Genomic DNA, 24,973 nt, shown 5'->3' with positions numbered 1-24,973 from the left:
CGTTATGTGATATAGAGTTTTCAATGGTTTTAAATTTGATTTTTTATCTGAAAATTAAGTTTATTCAAAAATCACATCTCGGAATCCTGTTAATGAACTTTTCCCATTATTTTTATACAGCAATTCCCCACGAAAACAGCATGATGTGAAAAAAAGTTCTCCGATTGGGGTGTGGTTTTTTTTTACCACCATAGCACGGCGTAGGTCACCCTAATGGCCAGACAAAAAAATACGGGTCTAAATATTTTGGTCAAGGAACCCCAGAAAAATTTTGAGCCCGATCGGAGAACTTTTTTTTTGAATCATGCTGTTTTCGTGGAGAATTGCTGTATAAGAAATTATCCCGAGGAATCAGATAATAATATTTTCTGGCATAGGTTCTTTGGTCTAGACACCGTCAAAACGGCATTTTAAAGTTTCATATGACTTTTTCAAATGTTTCATTTGCGCCCAGACAGATTTAAAACCCGTTTGAAATGGCCTGGAGTTATTACTTTTAGAAAACAAATGTTTTTTAGCAACAAACATTGATTTTACCCCTTGTTTTTAAGTGAAAATTTTGAAGTCAGGGGAGAAAAAAAACCCAAATAAAATTTGAATTGGTACAATCATAAAAAAAACTGACATGACATCTAACATACTGCGTGCGTATCATCGCAGTTAAATCACCGTTCCCCCCATATGATGACTCAAAAGCACGCGTGCTCTAACGAAAAAACACGTTTTTTTTTCATTTCATCACCATTCCAACCAGTTGCACTTTGCACCACAATCTGGCAGCCCCTCGTATGTCATCGTGACACACAGTACGAGCACGAGATCGTCGTGCAAAACCGACAAGACACGACAAAGACGAAGATGCTGTCGTGCGGATGCTGATCGTTCTCGACGTTTCGTGGTGGAACTTTTGCTCAGTGCTCACGCTCAGTACTCGTCAATCGTGCCGAACGTTCACACGCGGTCTGGTCTTGATTGGTGAAAGTTACACTTTAGTGAAAAAAACGTGCAATTGAAAACTAAAGTCGCTGAATTCGAGTTCTATAGTCACACGAGGGCAGTCGAAGAAAACGTGACATTAGACGAGTTAAGCTCGCTCCATTTAAAGTGGTAATTTAGAAGTGGTACTTCAAACTACTATAGTACACTTAGAAGGGAAAGTCAAGTGGCGTGTTAGTGAGCTTTTCTTCAAATTACACTCGTACTTCAGTGGTGCAAGATTGTTTCCAGCATCCCTTTGTGCGAGAAAAAGCTTTCATACTGCTTGCTTTCAAAGTCTAGACTTTTCATCTGCTGGTGTGTTTGGTAAATTTTGCTGCAAGAAGAGAATAAAAAAGGAAAATCGACCATTTTTCGCACGGTAGTAAAAAAAGAAACACAACTTATAAGGTGCTGAAAAGGTGCAGTGCAGGGAAATTGTGACACGATTTTCTGGAAAAACTGGGACACGACCGACTGCAGCTTTGAACGGACTATAGCTAGTAGTGTGGAGCGGTGAAGGTGACTTGATTTTCGGTGAAACAGTTCATGGCATCGTTTGTGGAAAATGTGAGTCTTTTTAGGGCATGCAAGGAGGGAATTGTGAATAATTTACAAAGTGGAGGATAACAGTATGTTTTTCGATGGTTATTTTTTCGCGATTTCTATTATTGTATTATTTTTATCAGGATACAAATCTTCGGGCAATTGAACTTCGGATAATTGAAACTTCGGATAATCGAGGATTCGAATAAACGAGTCTAAAGTGTATTTAAAAAGACTTGCCTAACATCTTTCTATTAAGGCCACTGCAAATATGTAATGAATGTAATGATGTGATGAAAAATTATGTTACGTGACGCAAAACTTTCATATAAGCATTCATAAAAAAATGCAAAAAGACCTTGTGTTACGCGTTACACACAGAAAAAAATATGTAAATTTACACAGCATGTAATTACTGTTTCTTATGTAAACTCACTCAATGTAATGTTGAAATATGATGTAAAGAGTAAAAAGTCATGGAAATTGCTCCAATGTAAATCTAAATCTAATGTAAATCATGAATATAATGGAAACGTTGAGCATGGAAACTCAAATCTGGTGAATTTCTACCCGTGTTCGGCTTCCTGTAAATTCCTTTTTAATGTAAATCATATATCCAATGAATTTCTGCCAAACGTTGACTTCAAAACTACCCGAACTAAAAATAGTTATATCTGGTTCTCTTTCTATCGCTCTCATACTTCGCTGGCCCACTGCCTGAGCCTCGACTTGAACAAGTTGTTGCTTTAGCCGCTCGTTTATAAAATGCGAAGATGGCTCAGTCGGCAGCGGGTAGCAGCAGTAACACCGTACATCCTACCCGTCGTCCGTTCGATTCCAGTCCAGCGTTATTCCACTTGGCCGTCGACGAGAAAGCGTCCCCTACCTGCGAAACAACTTTTTAAAATCAGAATTTCCTTTTGCTGCCCGCTTCAATCATTTTAAAATAGAACATAGGCCACACCCTTTTCCTAATGCAATCCAAGTCGAGCTTCTCATTCCCATTGGCTAATTAGAATTAGTTGATTTGAACTAATGTAAATTCCAAAAGTAATGTAAATTTTCAAAACTAATGTAAATTTCCAATGAATCAAATGTAAATTTTCGATGAACCTAATGTAAATATACATCATTTATCATGATACCTTTTGGTACATGATAAATAATGTAAATTTACAGGAATATTTTTTTCTGTGTAGGCGTCATCTAACCTAAGGCACTCTCCAGGATCCCTTCGAAAAATTGGCTGCGCTAGGGTCTGATTAGATTAGATTAGACTAGCAAAAGTTTTCGGGCTTACCGCCCGACGACAGCTAACATATTCACAGGGACACCCAGTCACGAAATATTCTAGCAGAGCTGGTTCTGCCAGAATCCTGCTAGAACGGTGGAACATTTCTGCTAGAATGCTGTAAGAATATCCAGCTCTGTGAGAACTCTGCTAGAATCCTGCTAGAACGTCGTGACTGGGCAGTGACAGCTCGAGTTTGAACTTTGTTTGCATCAGGACACTATGACGAAGAGTTCGTCTTTTATGAGTAAAATCATATTTTTTCACTGAGCCTAGAAAGCCTTAAAGTTTTAAATTAAAAATTTTGTTCGATAATCAACTGGGTGATGAAAAGAGAGAATGCGTAACGTGATTTTCGAATGAACCCACTTTGTTTACATTTACAAAATAAGATGCTGTTCAAGCTCGAGCATGGCTTTTTTTCTTACAGGTTAATGAGATATTTTATAAACAGTCGTATGTGTTTTATTTTGTCTTGTTTTCTCAAAAGTTCACACGACACTGACTTTTTGCATTCTTGAAAAAAAAATCGCCGAAAATAGAATATTTTTAACCCTTTGAATGATCTGCCGAATAGAAAAATGGTTTCGCTTTGACATTTGAAAACGGTGCCACTTTTCGGCCCCACTTCTCACCACCCAGTTTTTGATTTGCATTTTTGCAATCAATCTTTGAGTTTCTGGAAAACTCGAGAAAAATTTGGGAATCCGTAAATAAGATTTGAGTGGCCACTCTGGAAGCTGTATCAGCATCAACGCTTTCTATTCACATTTTACTTTCCCATAATTTCGTTGGCGGATTACAGGAATGCTTCTACACATAAGCAAACACAAATACACACACCCAATCTTAATTTGTATCTGAAACTCGATCTGAAACCTATTAGGGTTACTCGATCTTTGTTGGTGAAATAACAAGTTTTTCTAAGGATATTTTAAAGTATCTCTGTCGGGAAGATTGTTAAAAGTCTTCTGAAATATTACGATTACTGATATTTGTTTTTCCATTTTTATCTCCTTTTCAGATCCCATCTGCCGATATTTTCGTTTGCAACCGTTCCATTTGATCCCATCAAGATTCTACCAACCAGGAAAATGCGTCCCCGTATCGAGAGTTCAATTGGCGGTAAGTGCTTTCTCGTCGAAGAGCTCCTCCTTGAAGAGATGTTTTTATTTTGACTTTATGGAAACAGGAAATCTGGACCAGAATAGACTCGGGTTTGTTTTATTTTGGCAAATGTTTTTTCTACTTCGTCGCGCAATGGCATCCTATTTACGCTATCGTATCGAAGGAGGGACGGGGATGTTATTTTTACTCCCTCGCAAGCTTCTTTTCTTACCCAAAGTTACTACTACGGAGGGGGGGCCAAAGTAAGTCGCATTCCGAGAACGAGAATTGAAACTACTTGACGCGCGCTAAAATTAAGCCGAAAGGAAATGGCAGTCACTATAGCCGGTACAAATTTGTCCATTGTGCAATACGCGGTTGATTTGGTCGTTTTCAGCAGTCGAAGGAACGGAATTTTGTGTACTGCGTAGATAAACGAACGACCCTAGATGTGCGCCGAACTGTCAGTCAACTGCAGCCAAGTGTCTCGGTTGTTTTGCTTACCTGGCGAAATTGTCATTTTGGTTAAAAAATAGACGCAAAGTGTCTCTGATATTTAACACAGCAACACTAGATTTGATTGTTTTCACTTTGTTTACAAACATCAAGTGTAAAAAATGATAACACTTTGAGCGGCGCATGACGTTAACCCAGCAAATTAGTGTTTGTTTAATCGAAAATCTTTAAATTATTTGAAAGAACTTTAATTTCAACGATATTATGCGCGAGAGAGTTGAGAAAACGGCTATGTTTTATTTTAAATCGATCAAACAGTCATGTCATTTTCACAGTCATATTCACCACAAATGGTTCACATTTGCTTGAAAGTGTATATGTCTGTAGCATGAATCTGTTTGTCTGTAGAAACTCTTTTTTCGAAACTTTATAAAATATTTAAGTCAACAGAGCATGCCATCGTCAAAAGTTGTGATTGTATGGATGCCACGTGTTTCACCAAGCGAAACGCGATAAACTGCTGACAGAGGAGTGCGAAAATTAGGAAGAGGATACAAATTTAGACATTAGTGGTGGATCAATGGACGATCAAAAACGATAAATGATGAGCAAGAATTATGAATGTAGTTGGAAGCAATTAATTCAACACTTTACTATTAAAAACAAAAGTGTAATCAAATTCACTACACATTTACAAATCACATTAAAAATTACTTCTCTCATTTCACTCCTTGCTGAAGCTAGTGAAGCACAGACAAATAGACGCAAATAATTGAGCATTTTTAAAGAAAATCCATCAATAATTTCTCGATTCCTCAATTTGAGAATAAACTGACAACCTGACGTATAACTCATTTTAAATAATGCATCAATCAACAATTAAACCAGGGCCGTAGCCAGGATTTTTGTTCGGGGGGGGCTTGGGTGCAAAAATTCAAGGAGTATAAAAATCAGCAAATCATTTATACCATCACTTGGTTTGTGGTATAATTATTGAGATGAATTGTAAAATTTTAATGTAATGTATGCATAAAAGTTTTCGAAGATTTTCATATTAAGTTATCAATGTATTTATTGAAGAAACTCGTTCGTCATTTTTTTCTTTATTTTAACAGCTAGTTTGTATTAAAGGAGTAGAGAAAGTGTTTTTTAACATTTTCTTGAATTGTTTAATTGTAATCCAATTTCGTGATAAACGTCGCTAAATTTAAAATATACTTAACTTGAATCAAATTTTTGAAAGCATAAATTTTTTTAAAAGAAATATCGATTTATCTAACCATAAGTATTATGTTTTCTGTATTTTATACTGAGAGAAATTTTAAACCGTCTGGATTTACATTTTCAGCTGTGTGATAATTGTGATGGTTTATCTAACATTTTTCATTTTTCTAGCACAACATAAAACTCATAACTGGGATATTTGTTTTTCTTAAAATTTTATAAACAAACTTAAACAATGTTTTATTTTAATTGTTCTAAGCTATTGAAGCCATTTCATATTTTGCGAAGCTCCTGGTGCTCTCAAAAATAATTTTTTTTAATGAAATACAAAAAATATAACCGTTGAAATTTCAGCTTCTGAAGTGTCTCCATGGCAACAAAAAAAAATTACGTCGAATCTCAAGTTTACATCAACTGAGTTTACATGTGATTCATTTTTTCCGTGTCGAGTAAATTCACTTTTTTTCTGTGTAGGCCTATAATAAATATATATTTGAAGAAAAAAAATCAGTGCCTGTGTTTAATTTTAATGTGTTAAAATATTTAGATAAAATGTATTAAATTAATTTTTAACGCCAAAATATTCACTGGAAGAGTTGTTAATAATGCATATGTAACCATTTTTAAATGCATATGTAACCGTTAAAATTTTCCTCGATTGCATCAAACATTAAAACGAATCATGTTTAACTTTAATATTCCGACTAAACGCCATTTTCAAATTCTTTACTCATTGTATTCTGAAAATTGGTCCAGAATTTGAGCAAAAATAAAATTTTAAAACATGACAAAAAAATTAATCAGATCTCAATTCTAATGATAATTTTTTAATAAAATTTTAATCTATATACATGTTTAATAATTTAGGATTGTAACCATTTATTAAAATCGATGTTTGTTCAAGCAATATCTTGACTCTAGGAACAAAATCCTGCACATTTTATGGTTTAGAAATTTTATATTTACGAAACGTTTCTAAATTAAAAATAAAGAAAAACTTTATGTAAGAATTCATAAATTGATAAGTTTTATCCTGTAAATCTAATCTTAGTCTGCACTTGAATTCAAACATACCAATATTCGAAGCATCAAAAAAATAAGATTATTAAAACATAATTTATTGAAATGATTGAAAATTATTTTTTGAAAATCTTTATTTAAAAATGAAAAAAAAAATGTTTTTTTTTATAATTTAATGATTTTTTTAGTTGTAATTATTTTATATTTTTTTATGTATTTGATTTTTTTCATTTTTGGAATTTCAGATTTTTTTGAAATTATCATGTGTAATTATTATCTTAATTTTTTGTTTTAAAAGTAAAGAATACTTCATGTAAGAATTCTTAAATCAATTACATTTTTCCTGTAAATCAAATCTTAGTCTGAATTTTGCTACAAGAACTATATTTTACTTTCAAACGAAAATTTTAAAAAATGTCCTGTAGTACGGAGACTCTTAAAACTCCATACAAAAAAATCTCAAGAAACGGTCAAGAAAAGGTTTACGAAAAGACTTCTCTTAAGCGGTACGCAGCTGAAAAGGAACAGAAACAAAAGCGTCGTTTGATATTTCTTCGGGAGCAATATGTGTTGATGAGATTTTGATTTGTTTATTTGGATGCGACTGAAAATAACGTTTGAAAATAATGTATTCGCTTAAATAATATTGAAGAATTGCCTCATGAAGCTGACTATCAAAACGCTGAATCTTAAAATGCTGAAATAAGGGAAAAGCCATTACAAAAATCACTTAATTTTCTGGTAAATATAAATTAATTTAGGAATACTAGAATTCAAACATAAAAATGTTTAAAGCATCCAAAAATTAAGATTTAATGGATTTTGAATAACTTAATTTTAAAATGATATTTTTTTTTTAGTTTAGGATTTCTTAAGTATCAATTATTTTATTAATTTTTCAGTTTAAGATTTTTTAATTTTTGGAATTTCAGATTTTTTGATATTATTCTGTTGAATTGTTATCTTAAATTTTTTATGTTTTTATTATTTTTATTTTTGATTTCTGGCATTTCTTTGTCTTATACCAAAAATTTAAATCAAAAATTATGAAAATTTAGAAATTTGAAAGTGTAAAATTTTAAATCTTCAATTAGCCGTTGCGAATATTATTCTGAAGTTTATGTCACTAAACTCTGACCAAAGTTGAGAGGGTTATAAATCAAAACTACAAGCTATGGTTTTATTATTTTAAAAGTGTTCAAAACACACTTTAAATCAGTACAGTTGTTTTGCATCATTAGTTTTCAAAATATCTAGCTGATAGCGAAATCCTTTTTGCCTTCCTCACTGAGGTAAGGCTATAATCCTGCTCTGAAAATGAACTTTTTATTAAAAGCTCCTAGACCCACCTTCATGCATACATATCGACTCAGAATCAAAAACTGAACAAATGTCTGTGTGTGTGTATGTGTGTGTGTATGTGTGTGTGTATGTGTGTGTGTATGTATGTATGTGACCAAAATTCTCACTTAGTTTTCTCAGCACTGGCTGAACCGATTTTGATCGAACCAGTTGCATTCGACTTGGTTTAGGGTCCCATACATCGCTATTGAATTGTTTGAAGTTTCGAAAAGTAGTTCAAAAGTTATGTATAAAAATGTGTTTTCACAAATATCCGGATATGCATGTAAACGATGTCCGGATCCATCATCCGACCCATCGTTGGTTAGGTAATTGAAAGGCCTTTTCAATGAGTCCAAAACATTGAAGATCTGGCAACCCTGTCTCGAGTTATGACCACTTAAGTGATATTTATGTACTTTTTAGAAGCCGGATCTCACTTAAATGTCTGTAAACTATGTCCGAATCCATCATCCGACCCATCGTTGGTTAGGTAATTGAAAGGCCTTTCCAATGAGTCCAAAACATTGAAGATCTGGCAACCCTGTCTCGAGTTATGACCACTTAAGTGATATTTATGTACTTTTTTGAAGCCGGATCTCACTTAAATGCACGTAAACTATGACCGGATCCATCATCCGACCCATCGTTGGTTAGGATTTTGAAATGCCTTTCCAAAGAGTCCACAACATTGAAGATCTGGCAACCCTGTCTCGAGTTATGACCACTTAAGTGATATTTATGTACTTTTTTGAAGCCGGATCTCTCTTAAATGTATGTAAACTATGTCCGGATCCATCATCCGACCCAACGTTGGTTAGGTAATTGAAAGAACTTTCCAATGAGTCCAAAACATTGAAGATCTGGCAACCCTGTCTCGAGTTATGACCACTTATGTGATATTTATGTACTTTATTGAAGCCGGATCTCACTTAAATGTATGTAAACTAAATCCGGATCCATCATCCGACCCATCGTGAGTAAGATAATTGAAAGGCCTTTCCAATGAGTCCAAAACATTGAAGATCTGGCAACCCTGTCTCGAGTTATTACCATAATGTATATCTGTGTTTTTTTTCTGGAACTAAAAAAAGCTGAAATGTGTGTCCAAACCACTCATATTACCCATTTTTGGTAAAAAGTGAGGAAGGCATCAACCACATAGGTGGATTAGGTTAGTTTTTCGTGAGAAAAAACTTTCCGCGGTTCCGCGACATGTTACAAAAATTCTAAATATTTTTAAACGAGCCCAAACATGTCGTATATGATTATCAAAGCAGGAAAAACATTTCAAATTTGGTTTCCGGACCGACCTGGTCGCTGGTCCTAAAAAGACTTAATCGAAATAAGTTATTTCCATTCAAATTGTGAAGCTGTTTTTTTTTTAAATATTGTATTTGCTCTCTGTTTTTTGGTCCATTTTGAAAAGGTGGCAACATAAACTTTGGAAAATATTTACAATTGATATTCAGAAATAAGAAATTATAAAAAAAAATAATAAAGAAATTTTAAAATTTTCAAAATGCAAATTCTAATCTGTAAAATCCAAAAAAAAAGAAATTAAATAGTTTAAAAATGAATTATTGATGAGAAATTATATAATTTGAAAGTGATGTTTAATTAATTTAATTTCAGAGTTTTTGAATCCAAGCTTAAATTTTTTTAACGTTTTGAATATTTTTATCATTTTATTTCTTCCTTTAAAAATCGCAAGCTCATGCACAAAGTGAAAATTAGTTGATAATAAGTATTCACTTAGTTGATCTTCCGATTTTGATATATTAAATAAAAATTGAGATTGGCCACGGTGGAAACTAAAAATGTGACCAAAAGAAAGCATTTTGGACGAGTGGTTTCGGAAAAAAGGTTTACGAAAAAGTAATAAAAAAATACACACAGATATTTCTCGAGCATTTTTCTCTAAGGTCTTAGATATGTAACTAACCATATTCTTAAAACCAAAACGATAAAATTAGAATTGTATTTCTGATAATAGTCAAAATTCACTCAAATGTAATAAAAAAATACACACAGATATTTCTCGAGCATTTTTCTCTAAGGTCTTAGATATGTAACTAACCATATTCTTAAAACCAAAACGATAAAATTAGAATTGTATTTCTGATAATAGTCAAAATTCACTCAAATGTTTTTCATATTAAATGCTTTCGTTTTTGAAAACAAAATCTAAATATTTTTGAGAAATTATGATAAATTTTGAAAATGTAGAGAAAAAACATGTATTAACAGTTTAAAGGTTTTAATGCAAATAAAGGAGGGCTATTAATTTTACAATCCAAATTCGACTAGCCGAAGCCTCAATTATCCAAAGTTTCGATTATCCGAAGTTCGAAGGACTTCGGATAACCGAATCAGGAACAAATGAAATCGGCATGTTTTATTTGCTTGTTTTTAACATCAAATTCGGCATCTGTTTTTTAAATGGTCCAATACACCAAGTTTTTGCTTTTTGGGTGTTTTTTAATACCCCTGACGGTTTCAAAAGCACCCAAAAAGCAAAAACTGGAAATTTGGTTTATTAAACCTTTAAAAAAAACACCAGAAATATTTCTTGACCTCCATTTTGACCGCCACATTGAATCCAAAAATTCTAAATTATTTTATGGTTCTTCAGGGGTCATACTTAAGTTCTACAATCAAAAATAAGACAACAAGATCTAAGGATTTTTGCTGTCCCTATTCAGACTGTAGTCCCGATTCGCCCCAGATGACGGTAATTATTTCTATGTAGCCCCTTAGAGCAGTCCGCTCGGAAATTTCTATTTTCGAAGGATAATAACTTTTTAGCAAAAACCCCAAAAAAATAAGGTGTCTTCGGGAAAGTTTTTCCAAATTTAAAGAAGATATTAGTTCTGAAAATTGATAAGAACTGGATAGTTATTGCGCCTTCCATTGGTCAAAAACTGAAACAGTTGCTTTTCTCCATACAATTTGACAATTTTGCCCAAATTTGGTGGTCAGTGGTCAGAAAAAGCTCAAATTTTGGAACTTAGGCTAGTGATGCGTAAATCTTTGATTTCAGGGGATAGCCCCAAGTAAGCCCAGATTTGGACCATCCTAACCAATGTAATGCTAAAACTACAAGATAAATGAGATGTTACTGAATGGAACAATGTTCAAATCTGCAGCTCAATTTTTAAATATCCAAATTTTGGGTCCATAATAGTTTGATCAATCAATTCTTGATTCTCTATCTTACAAATTATTTCTGGGAAGAGAACACGCAATCCTTGATTTAAGATTTTTTTTTAAGGTAGTTCAATTTTAAAAAAATTGGAAAAAATTTCGGGGGGGGCTGCAGCCCGGAAGCCCCCCCCCTGGCTACGGGCCTGAATTAAACTGTCCATTTGAAATGCTCACCACGACGAATGTGAATTCACCACAACTCATTTTGAAAGACAATTTTTTAGTGATTTGTCTCTGCTAAATTTTCACAACACGTCATCAGTAAATTCAAAAATTGCCTGCATCAACGCCAACAGTCTCGTATTTCGCGGATGCACTCGAAGGCAGAAATTACAACCAAATTCTCGCCTGTGTCCACATCTCCCACACTCAGCACTTTCTCGCCGAACACTTTGCTTCCCGTTCAGCTCAACCATGTGACAGAGGGTGGCGCGCTAATTTATGACAAAATTTGTACAATTTCGCGAACCAACCACGTTCGGCGGCCACGTCTAGACATAACCTCTCACTTATTGGCGCAATCCCACCAGTGAGTCTAGTGAGGGAAGACGATGATTCGGTAATTTTTTGGCTTAAGTAGCTCTCGACGAAAAAGCCGGCTCGCATAAATCGCCGACAATGTCGACCTGTTGTTGCTGGGGGCGGCCTAACCGTATTCGATCCTGTTTGACCACTTTGTCAAGTGGTTGACGGTGTGACGTAGATGTTCAATTATAAAATTCATAGAAATTCGTCAAACGAAGCCGGAGGAAACCCTTTGCGAAGGACATCGATTGAAAGGCGACCTTCGAGCAGCTGTTTTCACACAACTTGTGCGCATATAGGACATGTAAGCTTGTTATTGACTTGCAAATACGTCATACGAGAGCTTCCACAAACTGGTATCATAGGAGGCCGTAGGCAAAAGTTGGTCGTTATTGATCTTGTACTTTGTCAGCGCTGCACTAGATGTAGTCGTCGTCATGATGCTTAATTGATTCAACCTCCTCGGTAAACTTCCACTTCAAAACAACAAAGCAAAGTTTGGAAACCGGAGGAGCATCGCGGTACTTTATCAACAAACAGTCAGGTGTGAATGTTTTTCATAACACTGTATTTACACAAACATTACCGCGCAAGTTTGTTTATTTTGCTGCATGTCCGCCGTTACTTTCATCGCACTTTCATGAGCACACCTTTTTCAACCTTAGGAGTTGTGTTTACAGCTAGTTTTGCCAATTCGGCCAAAGTTCGATCACCGAGAGATCGCTTGCCCCTTTTGGCAAGCGAATCTTTTGCTGTTTGCGGTTTAACTCAAAGATCGGTGGAAAGATTTCAAGGGTGGTCAGTAACTTTTTTATTATTATACTGACCGAAGAAGTAATTTTGCTGTTTGCATCATTGCTTTCTTTGTGCAGGTATTTATACAATTTTGACAATTCGATGCCTCTGTGCTCTCTTGCGCTAACTAGATAGGAATCCCAGCAAGCTTAGTACAAGAGAGCACAGAGGCATCGAATTGTCAACTTTTCCTATCCTTCAGGCGAGACAGATCGACCTATTCTGCCGCTCTAATCTAGGTAAAAACAGCAAGATCAAGAAAAACGCCAGTCAAAATTGGCCCGCCCATAAGACTCGTGTTAGAATTTCACGAAAAACAAGATTTTCTCCGGTTTCCTGGAATAAAGTACAAAATTTTATTGGTTTTTCTGATAGTTCATATGATTTCGAACCAAACTGTATCGTTACTTCAAAATTGACGAAATTACATATGGGACGGACTTGCTTTGAGCGGCAGAACTTTCTCCTACCAAAAAAAAAAAACAATGCTGAAAAGTAGTGTTTTTAAGCACTGGGTCTGCGCAGTCATTTTTGTCATTTTTTGTAGGTCAGTGTAATCCAGTAAAACCACAACGAATGTATTTTGCAGCCTGCCGAGTATTACAGAACCGAATCCACCAAATGAACTGAAAATTCAGATGTTTGCTATACTAAATCACAGATTTTTTTTGCGGAGTTTTGTTAATTTCTTCAACCGAGCTAATCTGTTGTGTTGAAATCAGTCGTTCAAGGTCACCCGCGACTGACACGAACAACAAAACAAAGAGAAACAAAAAAAGTAAGTTTTTCAATACTTTTTGCCTTCCTCACTGAGGTAAGGCTATAATCCTGCTCTAAAAATGAACTTTCTATTAAAAGCCAAGTTGAGTCCAAAGCATTGAAGAACTGACAACCCTGTATCGAGTTATTACCACATAAGTTATACATTGTGTTCTTTTTTTCTGGATCTAAAAAAATGATGAAATCACTCATATACCCATTTTTGGTAAAAAGTGAGGAAGGCATTAACCACATAGGTGGATTAAGTTAGTTTTTTTTCGTAAAATCACGATAACTGGTGTTCTTTACAAGCAAACCTCTTAATATTTATTTATCTTTTTTTTTGTAATTATCAGTTCTACAACATTGTAAAACACTGTTACACTCTAAAAAATAACCCTGCAATGATTAAAAAAAAACACGAAATATTAAAATATTTGTTTTGTTCTAAATAAAAAATTATGATTCGAAAAGTGCATTAAATTTCCCATAAAATCACATATATAAAAAAAAACAACAGTCGGGCAACGAATTTTCATTTTTATTCATTTTATTTTTAAACTGACGAAAGCTCGGCAAATATTGATCGGATTTGTAGGTCCTCTTAAACATACAAAAATACAATTTTTGGGATTTTGTTGTTTTTTCTTCATTTGTCTAAGGGAAGTTTTAAACAAAACAAAAGATATAATGTTAAAATTTCTTGAAATCGGCCAATTTCGTAGAGGATTGCACTAGGCGATAATTTGTGTACATGTACTTAGTTTTAAGCACACCATTTGGGCATGTGGTGCCTGTTTGGTGTTAAACAAATAAACAAATACTGTTATTGTCGACTTATTATTCATCGCCAAAAATAACCGTTCTTAAAATTACTTTTTACAATTCCGTCGTGAAACTACGCCTACTTTTCTGTACCAAAAATAACAGAATCCAATAGCAACACTTTTCAAAATAAATGCTGAAAAGTTCTACTTTTCAGCACTCAAATGGGTGCTGAAAAGTTGAACTTTTCAGCACTTGTTTCGAAAAGTAATACTTTTCAACATTTTTTTTGATTTAAACGATTTATTGACAAAATACATGAAAATTTGACATAAAATTTCACTCAGTGTGTGTTATTTGGAATTGCAAAAAATGTTGTATGGAACTCGTTGCAAAACTTGATTTTTTCAGCACTCTTCGTATTTATCCAACTCGGTGAACCTAGTTGGATAAATGTACGACTCGTGCTGAAAAAATCCTCTTTTTGTAACTTGTTGCATAAACTACTATTTCAGTGTCTAACTGATTGATATTCAACTTTTCAGTACCTGTATCGAAAAATTAATCTAACGATAATGTTCTGGAGTTTGATACTAGAGCTCTTCTTTTTCGCATATCTACTTTTCATATTATTTTCCGATTCGGATGCAACTTTGTCCATCGATTCCTTAGGTCCATAACGGAATGAAAATCTGTGGGCCTACGGCTGTTACAAGGACTACATTCGATGGTTCGGAACAAGGTTGTTAACGATAAAATTATAATTCGATAATTCTATCGGCGGTAATCTTATAGCCGATAATGGACGATAGCTAAATTTTTAATCTTTCTGAAATTTTTAATGCATTCACTAAGAATATATTTTTTCACTAAGGATTTATTTTATGAAAATTTAGTAAGTTTGAAGGTATAAATAAGTATTAAGTATTTTTCCAAAGTACTCAAATTATCAAAATCAGCAAACGAAGCGATATTTAATATGCTTTTTCACTTTATTTGTTTCTTTTTGTTAAAAACTGACATTTTCACAAAATACCGTATTATTTTTGAAAATACAAAATTTTTTAAAATTTATAAGAGTTTTCTTTTGCTGAAACACTAAAATTTTGATAAAATATTGTATGTTTCAAAAGAACTCAAATTTTTGAAAATTCGCAAGGAAGCAACATTTTGAATGTATTTTTAATTTCTAATTTTTTTCTTAATCACTTTTTTTACGAAATATCGCAATTTATCGAAAATACTTAAATTTTTATGATTTTCAATATGCATGGGTATCAAAAAATGCAACATTTTATGTGAAGCATGTGGGGCGTCCAATTTTGCTGGGTTTTGAATTTCCCGGGAAAAAGGAAAAATATTTTTGAAATCCCGGGAAATTTTTGAAACAGTCATAAAATCTATGTTTTCATTATATTGGTTATGTTTTCAAGCTAAAAATCATAGAATTAGCACAAAAATATTAAATGATGATAATCTACACTTCAAGCGAAACTAGGAAAGCTGTTTTTAGATAGCTTAAAAGAATATAAAAGAATATTTTTTAACCTGTGTTGTGCTTTGGATTTTAAATTAACCACAATTCATTGTGATTCAAATTTAATAAGTCTTTTATAAATATATTTCTAATATTTATTTTTGTTTTAGACGTGAATAGAAAAGCAAGAATTTTGTTTTGAAAATGTAATAAAAAACAAGAAGCGAAAACAAATAAAATAATACCGATCAATGTAAAATTTTAGATAGGTTTTGAATTTCATGATTTATATAAAACATATTAAAAAAAATATTTTTGAGTTACTACTTCTAGTTGTAGAAAATCGACACTGCAGTCTTAATAGATACAGGAGATTTTAAAGCAATAAATTTGGAAATGAGTGTACTTATTGTTTGGTTCTGTTCCTGTTTTGATAAAGTCAATCAAAACATAATGCAAAGAATGCGTCAACAGCTGTCTTAATTCGATGAAAAATAATTTTAAAGTGATATTTTTTTCAAATTCAAAAACATAAATATACGTAAATATAATACCCAGTCTTTTAAAAATATGTAAAACTAAAAACAAAATAGTTAAAGTGCTAGACATATTTTCCCTGCTAACAATGCTAACAATTTTCCCTGATATGCCAAATGAATGCTGATGCATGCCGAATATTAATTTTAATACTTCAAAATTCTTATCGATTACTAAGTATTTAACTTGTTATCTGTTTCTACAACCATATCTGAATTTTCAGAATAAATTTTGATTATTTTTAATAAACTTTGGGAATTCCCGCACCCAAAACTGGGCAGTGCTAGTCCGAGAGAATAATGGCCTCGAGACGAGACAATAGTGGTACCATTTACGGACACAGAGAACACAGCTCGAGATGGGCGAAAGAATAATTCTCTCGAGGTTCATTTGCAAAAAAGTTCATCCGTCAAAACAAAAAACCAAAAGTGACAACTACGGGAATCGAACCATTGACCTTTGGCATACTAACCCAATGACTTAACTGCCTCGGCCGCCCCAGCTTAGTGTCTAAGGAGTGTTCAGATGTCGATGTATGACACTTGTAGAAGATTTATTGTATCAATCCACGAATGAACTCATTTTCCTGGTGTTGTGAGTTGGTAGAACTATTCTCTCGATGAGCCCTCAATAAATTTTGAGGGAACGATTCTCTCGACTCGGAATTTTGGGTGCGGGACAAATTATAAATAATCCCGGGATTCGGAAATTCTCGGTTTTCGAAAAATCCCGGGATTTTTGTCCGAGGAAATCCCGGGATGGAGACACTAGAAGCATGCAAGATTTTGCTTCGTTTGAAACCCGTATTGCAAATTTTAAAATTTGGTATTTTCGAAAAATTCGATATTTTGCGAAAATTTTAGTTTAAAAAAACTCAAATAAAGTGAAAAAGCATACAAAATTTCGCTCCGCCATTTTCTTTTAAATCAAGATAATTCCTGGAAGGTTGTCTAATTGAATAAAAAATAAGATAAATATTTCTCAGTTCAATGATAAAAATGCTGAATCACAATGCACATGTGTGTCCGCATGCAAGTCCCCATCATTACCTGCTCAAATTTTAATTACCGTTTGCCGTAAGTAATGACGGCCGTGTACGTTGTTTCAAACGTGATCTCAGCTGTCTGTACTGTGCTGGTGTGGTATGGTTCTCCAAAAGGTAATGACGAAACCAACTTCCAGTCGGACACTTTTACGTATTTCTCGCATGTGCTCATAAGGTATTAGTTATATTTTGTTTAATCTAATTTGTGTGTGAGCGCGCGATATTTTTACCCGGTCTATAGTCACATGTGTTTGCATATTATTGTGTTGCCTTTTGGATGTCTGGATAGTGCTTTGTTTCAATTGAATACTCTTTTATATACTAAAAGATAACTTATAAAGTCAAACAAAATTGAGTCAGCTACCATTCCATTGAATGGTTTTGATCTATTAGCATGCATAATTAACGAGCAACCTTGCCATTGAAAATCACAACACCCTAATATTATCGTTCTATTGCTTACCTCTATACACACAGTCCAAACCTACAGCAAAATGACTACAGAAGCAAAATCAATAACTTATGAACCTGCCTGTTTACATTGTTGGTTCCATCCGCGTATAATCGAAGAAGTTGGGGGTTCGATTTTCCCTCCCCAAACACAATACCAACGAAAGCCACCCACACAACGACACACGCTTGATGTATACACAGGGAAACCCTACTTTTGAATGTTTACAGGAAGAAAAGGAAAAAAAGAGCTGCAAATCTTCCTCCCTCTCCCTGCCTTCTTGTGTTGGTAGCTGCTCTTGACCTCTCTCTCTCACTTTTTCCCTCCACCCAACAGAGGGGCACGTTTTGGGGGCCGGGTTGGAAAATCGGTAAACAGGGTTGTTACGGACGGCGCGGATCGCGCGGATGGCGCGGATGGCGCGAATCGCGCGGATCTGGCGCGGATTGGCTGGCTAATTTTGCTCAGGCGCGGATTTCGCGCGGATAGCAATTTTGATAAACAAAATAATTGCGAACGATAGAATTTCTTTCAATTTACAGGGGAAAATATTATTAAGAATTAAATAAATTCAATATTTTTCGTTGAGTGCAAAAACATCAAATTCCTAAAAAGTTGTTAATGCAGAAAATTTTCTTCTAAAAATTATTGATTTTTTTTCTTAATACGAAACATTGAAATAATCTTCAAGGAGCGTTTTTTTTTTTATTGTATTGAGATTTGTTATATAAATTTAACATAACATTACAACTCATTATTTTTAAAACATCTGCTTAACAATTCATATTAATAACAATTTTATTAAAATCAAAATAACAAAATTCGAAAAATTACAGAATTTAAAAAATTTTAAGCTATTGAACTTTTTAGATTTTCTAAGTTTTTTCAATATAAAAATTGAAATTTTTAAATTTTTGGTTCATTGAAAAAATGAAAAATTCTGCTGCCACTCTGATTCAGGTAGAATTTATTCTCCTCCCAATTATCACAACATGATGAAATTCACTTAGCAATCTGAAAAAAATCTCCGTCTAAAAGCGAGTGTAATGTCAAAACTAAAAAAAATAAGAAATCTGGAATTCAACAATTTGAAATTTCAGAATTTACATATTCAAATAATAAAAAAATTAGAATTCATAATTTTAAAAAACGTAAAAAGTACGAATCATTAAATTGAAAAATTACGAAAATATTACAATTGATGTTTTTAATTTTTTATTTTTTTAAGAAAGTTCTTAAGTTAATAAATTATGAAATTATTAAATCCTTATATTACTAAATTATTAAACTATTTAATTATTAAATTATTAAATAATTAAATTAATAAATTATTGAATTATTAAAATATCAAATATTATATTATTTAATTATTAAATCATTAAATTATTTGATTATTAAATCATTAAATTATTTGATTATTAAATTATTAAATTATTAAATTATTAAATTATTAAATTATTAAATTATTAAATTATTAAATTATTAAATTATTAAATTATTAAATTATTAAGTTATTAAATTATTAAATTATTAAATTATTAAATTATTAAATTATTAAATTATTAAATTGTTAAATTATTAAATTATTAAATTATTAAATTATTAAATTATTAACTTATTAAATTATTAAATTATTAAATTATTAAATTATTAAATTATTAAATTGTTAAATTATTAAATTATTAAATTATTAAATTATTAAATTATTAAATTATTAAATTATTAAATTATTAAATTATTAAATTATTAAATTATTAAATTATTAAATTATTAAATTATTAAATTATTAAATTATTAAATTATTAAATTATTAAATTATTAAATTATTAAATTATTAAATTATTAAATTATTAAATTATTAAATTATTAAATTATTAAATTATTAAATTATTAAATTATTAAATTATTAAATTATTAAATTCGAATTATTAAATTATTAAATTATTGAATTATTAAATTATTAAATTATTAATTTTTTTTGCCATTTTCTTAGTTCGGATTATTTTTGGAGTCATATTTTAGATTACAGAAATTTAGAGAAGAAAATAATAGAAATTTCTTATTTCGATTTTCCAGAGTAAAATTTTGGCGAGAATTATCAAGTACAAAATCGCTAGATTTTATAATTTGGTGATTAATTTTATGGTTTTAAATTTTTAAATTTTTGAGATTAGTGCGCTGACCTCGGGGACGCGCTGTCTTGTTTTTGCATGCTTATTTTCATTTCTTTTGTGTCGCTGTTTGTGTGCTTGGGTGAGTGGTTATTATAATTAAATAATGGCATCATTAGTGCGCTGACCACGGGGACGCGCTGTCTTGTTTTTGCATGCTCATTTTCATTTCTATTGTTTCGCTGTTTGTGTGCTTGGGTGCGTGGTTATTATAATTAAATAATGGCATCATTAGTGCGCTGACCACGGGGACGCGCTGTCTTGTTTTTGCATGCTCATTTTCATTTCTTTTGTGTCGCTGTTTGTGTGCTTGGGTGCTTGGTTATTATATATAGGTGAAGGGATTTTATTAAATGATCATTATATTGCATTATTATATTTATTTGATTATATAACCACACTATATTTTACACTTAACACATCATACAAAACACATATGAAACTGTAAACAGGAGCGTTTGGTACGGTATGTCCACGCTTCCTTCCTCCCCTGTAGATTCTGTGAAATGTGATCCGTTCTCAGAATCCTCTCTGCGGTAAACACAACGTAGTAGGGCTGGCCGCTTTAATTTTTGCAATACATTTTCGGGTGTTCTCGGATGTACTGCAATTATTAATAATGACAAGAAAAGTGCTTGGGGCGTAATCTAATCACAAGACTTTCCAGCATGCTTTCATCGGACTGGCTGCGTTTGTGTTAGATTAGATTAGATTAGATTAGATTTAAATTTTTAAATTTTTGAATTTAATTTTTTTTCCTTAATTTGTTTTCAAAGCAACGATATTTAAAGTGCTACAAAAAATGCTAATATTGTTTCAGAGATGACAAAAAAGGTTCCACTTAGTGCAGGTGGTATATGAATCCACATCTGATCAACGGTACTGATCCAAATGCTTTCTGTATTATTCTTTTTTCGTTTGAAATTTCATTCATTATTTTACGCTCTTCTATGTTTGTTGCGATTTTTTTATATGGCGCGGATTTCGCGCGGATTGGATTTTGGGGTCGGCGCGGATCTGGCGCGGATTTTTTTCGACTTTTCCGTAACAACCCTGGGTAAATTAAGGGGGTTGTGGGGTTAAGTTAGATCATTTGCAATGGTCGTTTGTCTCTGTATGTGAAGTTTTAGTGATCTGAAATGTTTGTTTATGTTATGCAAACAGCATACTTTGCTGATTTCATTCTTCAAGGCTCTGAAAGGATTCATTCCTGATCGGCCTATTGGCGAGTATTTCTAACATATAACAGTGTTGCCAGATATCTCCCGTTTTCCAAAAACAATTTGAAAAACTTTCTCAAAATGTTAACAAGATATTCTTGTTTGATTGCCCAGATGTCAATCCAGAGTCGTTATGCATACGTGATGAAGAGTCTACTAGGCTTGATAAAGCAATTTTACCCCACTGACCCCCCGATTTGCCCAGAATCGTATCACATGGCGCCGACATCCGCCACACACCACCTTTTCAAAACCCCGGGGGAGGATTGGTTTGTAACGGTTGCGCGCAGGTTGTCGATACTCACCACCACCAACTTGCCCATCATCGGCAGAACCACCAACCGGTCTCGTAATCAGCTCAGTCCAGTGGCAACCGTATCGCGGAAATAACACGATGCCCTGAAGTTCTGTGCCGCCGACTTGGCAGAGGTCCCCAATTCTAGTCTAGTTGTTTCCGCCGATGCACAGTCGATATCGAGCCGCGAGCTATGGCACAAGTGCACCCAAGACGACTCTGTGATAAACTGCTGACCGCCGCCGGCTTGGGCCAACGCGTCGTCACGGGTGTGATCCGGATCAACCAAGGGGCGAGTCCTGATGTTTAGAGGGAAGAGTGTTGTGTAACTCTTCGAGGTCTCGGATGTGCTTTTGGAACGAATTGTGATTTTAAAATCGTAACTTCCGATATACCAGAGTGGCCTGTTGTTATTTGTTAGTTTATAGGGTCGTCGTTTGTAGTTTAAATTAGTAAAAGTTTTGCTGTGCAACTCCTAGTGAATATCTGTGATACATATTTGTGTGATTCTCGAGCAAAGAAAAAACACCGGAAATCAAAATGACTCGCAAGCACGGTTACAACATCACGTACGACAGTGGTAAGACATTTAGGTTATTTCATCATTTTTTGGGACAAGATTAATCACAAGTTCTAGTGATTGTTCAAATATCGAATAGGAAGCTGATAATTATTCCAATAATAATAAAGTTTTTGTTCTTTTGACACATTTTAAATGTTTTTTAGACATTTCATACGAAATTTCCTGAAACAAAAAAGAACATTCCTGGAAATGGACACTTATAAGCAACTCAAAATTTCTTTAAAGTACTTTTCTGCCGTTCTACGCAATATTGTCCCATGTCAGTTTTTGACGATTTTGACTTTATGCCATTTTTAAGTTTAGTCTGATGTGTACTTTAAGAAAAACACATAAAATCTGGTACTTTGTTCGGAAACTCATCAAAAACAACACCAAGTCTGTTAGTCCCATCGTTGAACTTCTACGCATAATTGTCCTACCAAGTATTTTCTTACACGGAATCATTAGTTTTACTAAGCATTATGCCTTGTTTACCTATTGTATAGTAAGAGAATCACAAATAAGGGTGATAAACTGCTAACTGGGGCGATTAGGGACACATAGGGCGAATAGGAACCCACGGGACAATTATGCGTAGAAACACAGAAATCGGTCAAAAAATTTCAAACGCATTTTTCTCAGTTGCACTTTTTTGAACATGGGACAATTATGCGTAGAACGGCAGTTTTCGATTGGCAAATTTGAATATTTAATATTTGGCAGAAATTCATTGTTTGAGACTATCAAAAATCATTTCTTGGCAGCTAATGTTTATGTTTATTTTTACTGAGACTCAAAAGTTGTCTCTCAATACAAAAAAAATCAAAAATTTAAATATACAGATTTCGGGAACTGAGTAATGCTCTATGATTTCGCAAAATTTTCAATTTCAAATATTTTATTATTTGATCTAAACTAGGAAAATTATTAATTAGTAGATCTTTTCAAAGGTAGAGCTTGATTTTATTTCATTTAATTTCATTTTATTAGGTTGCTTTAACAATTACATTGGTGCAGTTGTTATCTTGAGCTGAGATATGGACTACCTTTCAACAGCTGATTTGTTCAAAATGGGAAGAGATTTTACTGGTACTAAGGATAACGAATTGGACAGAGAAGGAAAAAAAAATGTAAAAATAACCTTCGTGAGCTTGATTTTATACTTTTGAAAATATTTTTATTGAAAAAATCAGAAAAATTTGCAAAAATAAAAACATTAAAAAAACAATACCAGTAATATCCGAGATATCTCCAGTTAAAAATTACAAATTAATAAGGCGACAAACAGAAAACATAAATTGCATCGATTCGAGTTCTTTGAGCGGTTGTATCTAAGAAACTAATTTCCTGATTTTCGAAGTTGCAGAGAGAAAATCGTAGGAGATTTTCTCAGCTTTTCATTTTTGAAATACAAAAAAAAGCAAATGTGCAAAAATAACGAACTGAAATTGAAAATATTTTTGGTTTGCAACTTTAAGTGACATTTAAAAAATCTGAATTTTTATTTTCAATGAAACATTTTTTTTCGAAAAAGTCCGGAAAAGTAACCTTTTCGACACTTTTTTTCGAGCTTTTCCAGTAAAAATCTTTTGAAATAAATCGGCAACACTGCCAATTACATTTCGACTGTCTTGATTCTTAGCTCAAAGCTGGAAGTTTTTTATGAGCAAAAACTTTTCAAAAATGAGTTATTTCAAAAGCCATTTATTTTCTTAAATTTTAAATATTTTTCTTTACAGACCTAACAAATCTCGGGTTAGTTTTCAAAAAGGCGTAAGAGCCATTGGTAAACAAACCCTTTTTACATCGATATTCGACCTATTAACGAATAACCAATTTTAAAAATGCTTGAGATTGTTCATCTTTTATTTAAAACAAATGAAACGGAATCGACGTAACACCTTATAATGTGGCCCTCTTAAACCTTGCGGTTTCGTCAACGGATCCACAGGCGTGTATCGTTCTTTTCGCGACAAGACTCCGCCTCCCGGGTCTGCTAAGTGTGAAGGTATGGGCACGGGGAGAGGGCACCGAATACCTATATTTACACTTAGCATTTTTGCGTCCGCCTCGGGATTCGAACCGGCGACCTCTGGATTGTGAGTCCAGTGCGCGGTCCGATTGATCCACACAGGCAGACAAACAAAACAACAAACAAATGAAATATTATTTCAATTCAGAGAAAAACGAAAATAAGTGCTGGAGGTCACAGTGGCTCTTACGGCTTTTTGAAAACTCACCCGACAAATGTTTATAACTTCGCCTTGTGCACCAAATCGATCAAAAGTCCGTTTAAAAATTAAGCTTGTGAAAAAATATAAATTAACATAAAAAAGGATAAATCCTTGTCAGTTTGTTGCCACAGAGTTTTCTGTGTGCAAACGTTTTCCTAATGTTTTTTTCTTGACCTGATCGAAAGTGTAAACTAACAAGTTATCGTGTCCAATACCGTAATCTGGGGTGAAACGGGACACATGGGGTGAATTTTGACAGTTGTTTTAGCCCTGTAACTGCACAATAATTTGATATTTTTGTTAAGTTTCTGCACCCAAAGTTAAAGGCCAAGGGGATAGTCCTCACGAAAAGAAACGTGAGGAAAGTACAATTCGTTTGTTCATTTAAACAGTTTATCCTATTGAGTGGCTTATATTAACAAATGACCGCCACTTAGTCACCGAACCATGGTGACCCATACGGCAAAGGCACGGGTAATTATGCCGAAGGTTTTGGGTACGAGTCTCGATACTGGTACTTTTTTTTGTTGATAGATGAACTTTTTTTGGAAAATGAACACATGAGTAAAGTACTCTCGGTAATTTCGGGATTTATCCTCGGATTAGAACGCTATTCAGAACTTAGAACCCTTATCAAATGGACACAGACCCTGCGCGTATTTAGCTGGTATTAACAGTATTCCTGATTCCAGCCATAGCACACCAAGCTGTGACGGCGTAGTGGTTAGCATTTTTGCTTATCAATCCAAAGGACGGGCGATCGAACCCCGACTCGAGTAACTTTATTTTTTGGTTCATGTTCAGAGTTTCAAGATTTATATTTTCCTATACTTTCTCGTTGGGAGCAGATGGGAATCGAACGCAGGACCATTCGCTTACAAAGCGAACACCGTAACCAGTCAGCCACGGCCGCCCAACTTCTGATAGAACATACACAGTTCTGTGTCTAAATTAGTGCGTCGTTTTCAAA

General features: G+C 33.4%; 1 protein-coding gene across 3 annotated transcripts in view; it reads left to right on the top strand.

Moving 5' to 3' along the window:
* The window catches only part of LOC6050412 (influenza virus NS1A-binding protein homolog A), a 51,522-nt gene that overhangs the window by 10,650 nt on the left and 15,899 nt on the right, over positions 1–24,973 (top strand). Inside the window, exons 1-2 of one of the 3 annotated variants that reach the window (XM_038261970.1) lie at positions 940–1,545; positions 3,837–3,937. In XM_038261970.1, the coding sequence (XP_038117898.1) occupies positions 3,907–3,937 (31 nt within the window). In that variant the 5' untranslated portion in view covers positions 940–1,545; positions 3,837–3,906. Of the gene's footprint in view, positions 1–939; positions 1,546–3,836; positions 3,938–21,276; positions 21,788–24,973 lie in introns of those variants that run through there. The other 2 variants (XM_038261969.1, XM_038261968.1) reach the window with 2 other exon arrangements.

This window comes from Culex quinquefasciatus, chromosome 3, assembly GCF_015732765.1.
Source record: "Culex quinquefasciatus strain JHB chromosome 3, VPISU_Cqui_1.0_pri_paternal, whole genome shotgun sequence".
In the NCBI taxonomy this organism is placed as follows: Eukaryota; Metazoa; Arthropoda; class Insecta; order Diptera; family Culicidae; genus Culex; species Culex quinquefasciatus.
This window is presented reverse-complemented; position numbering and strand designations above follow the sequence as displayed.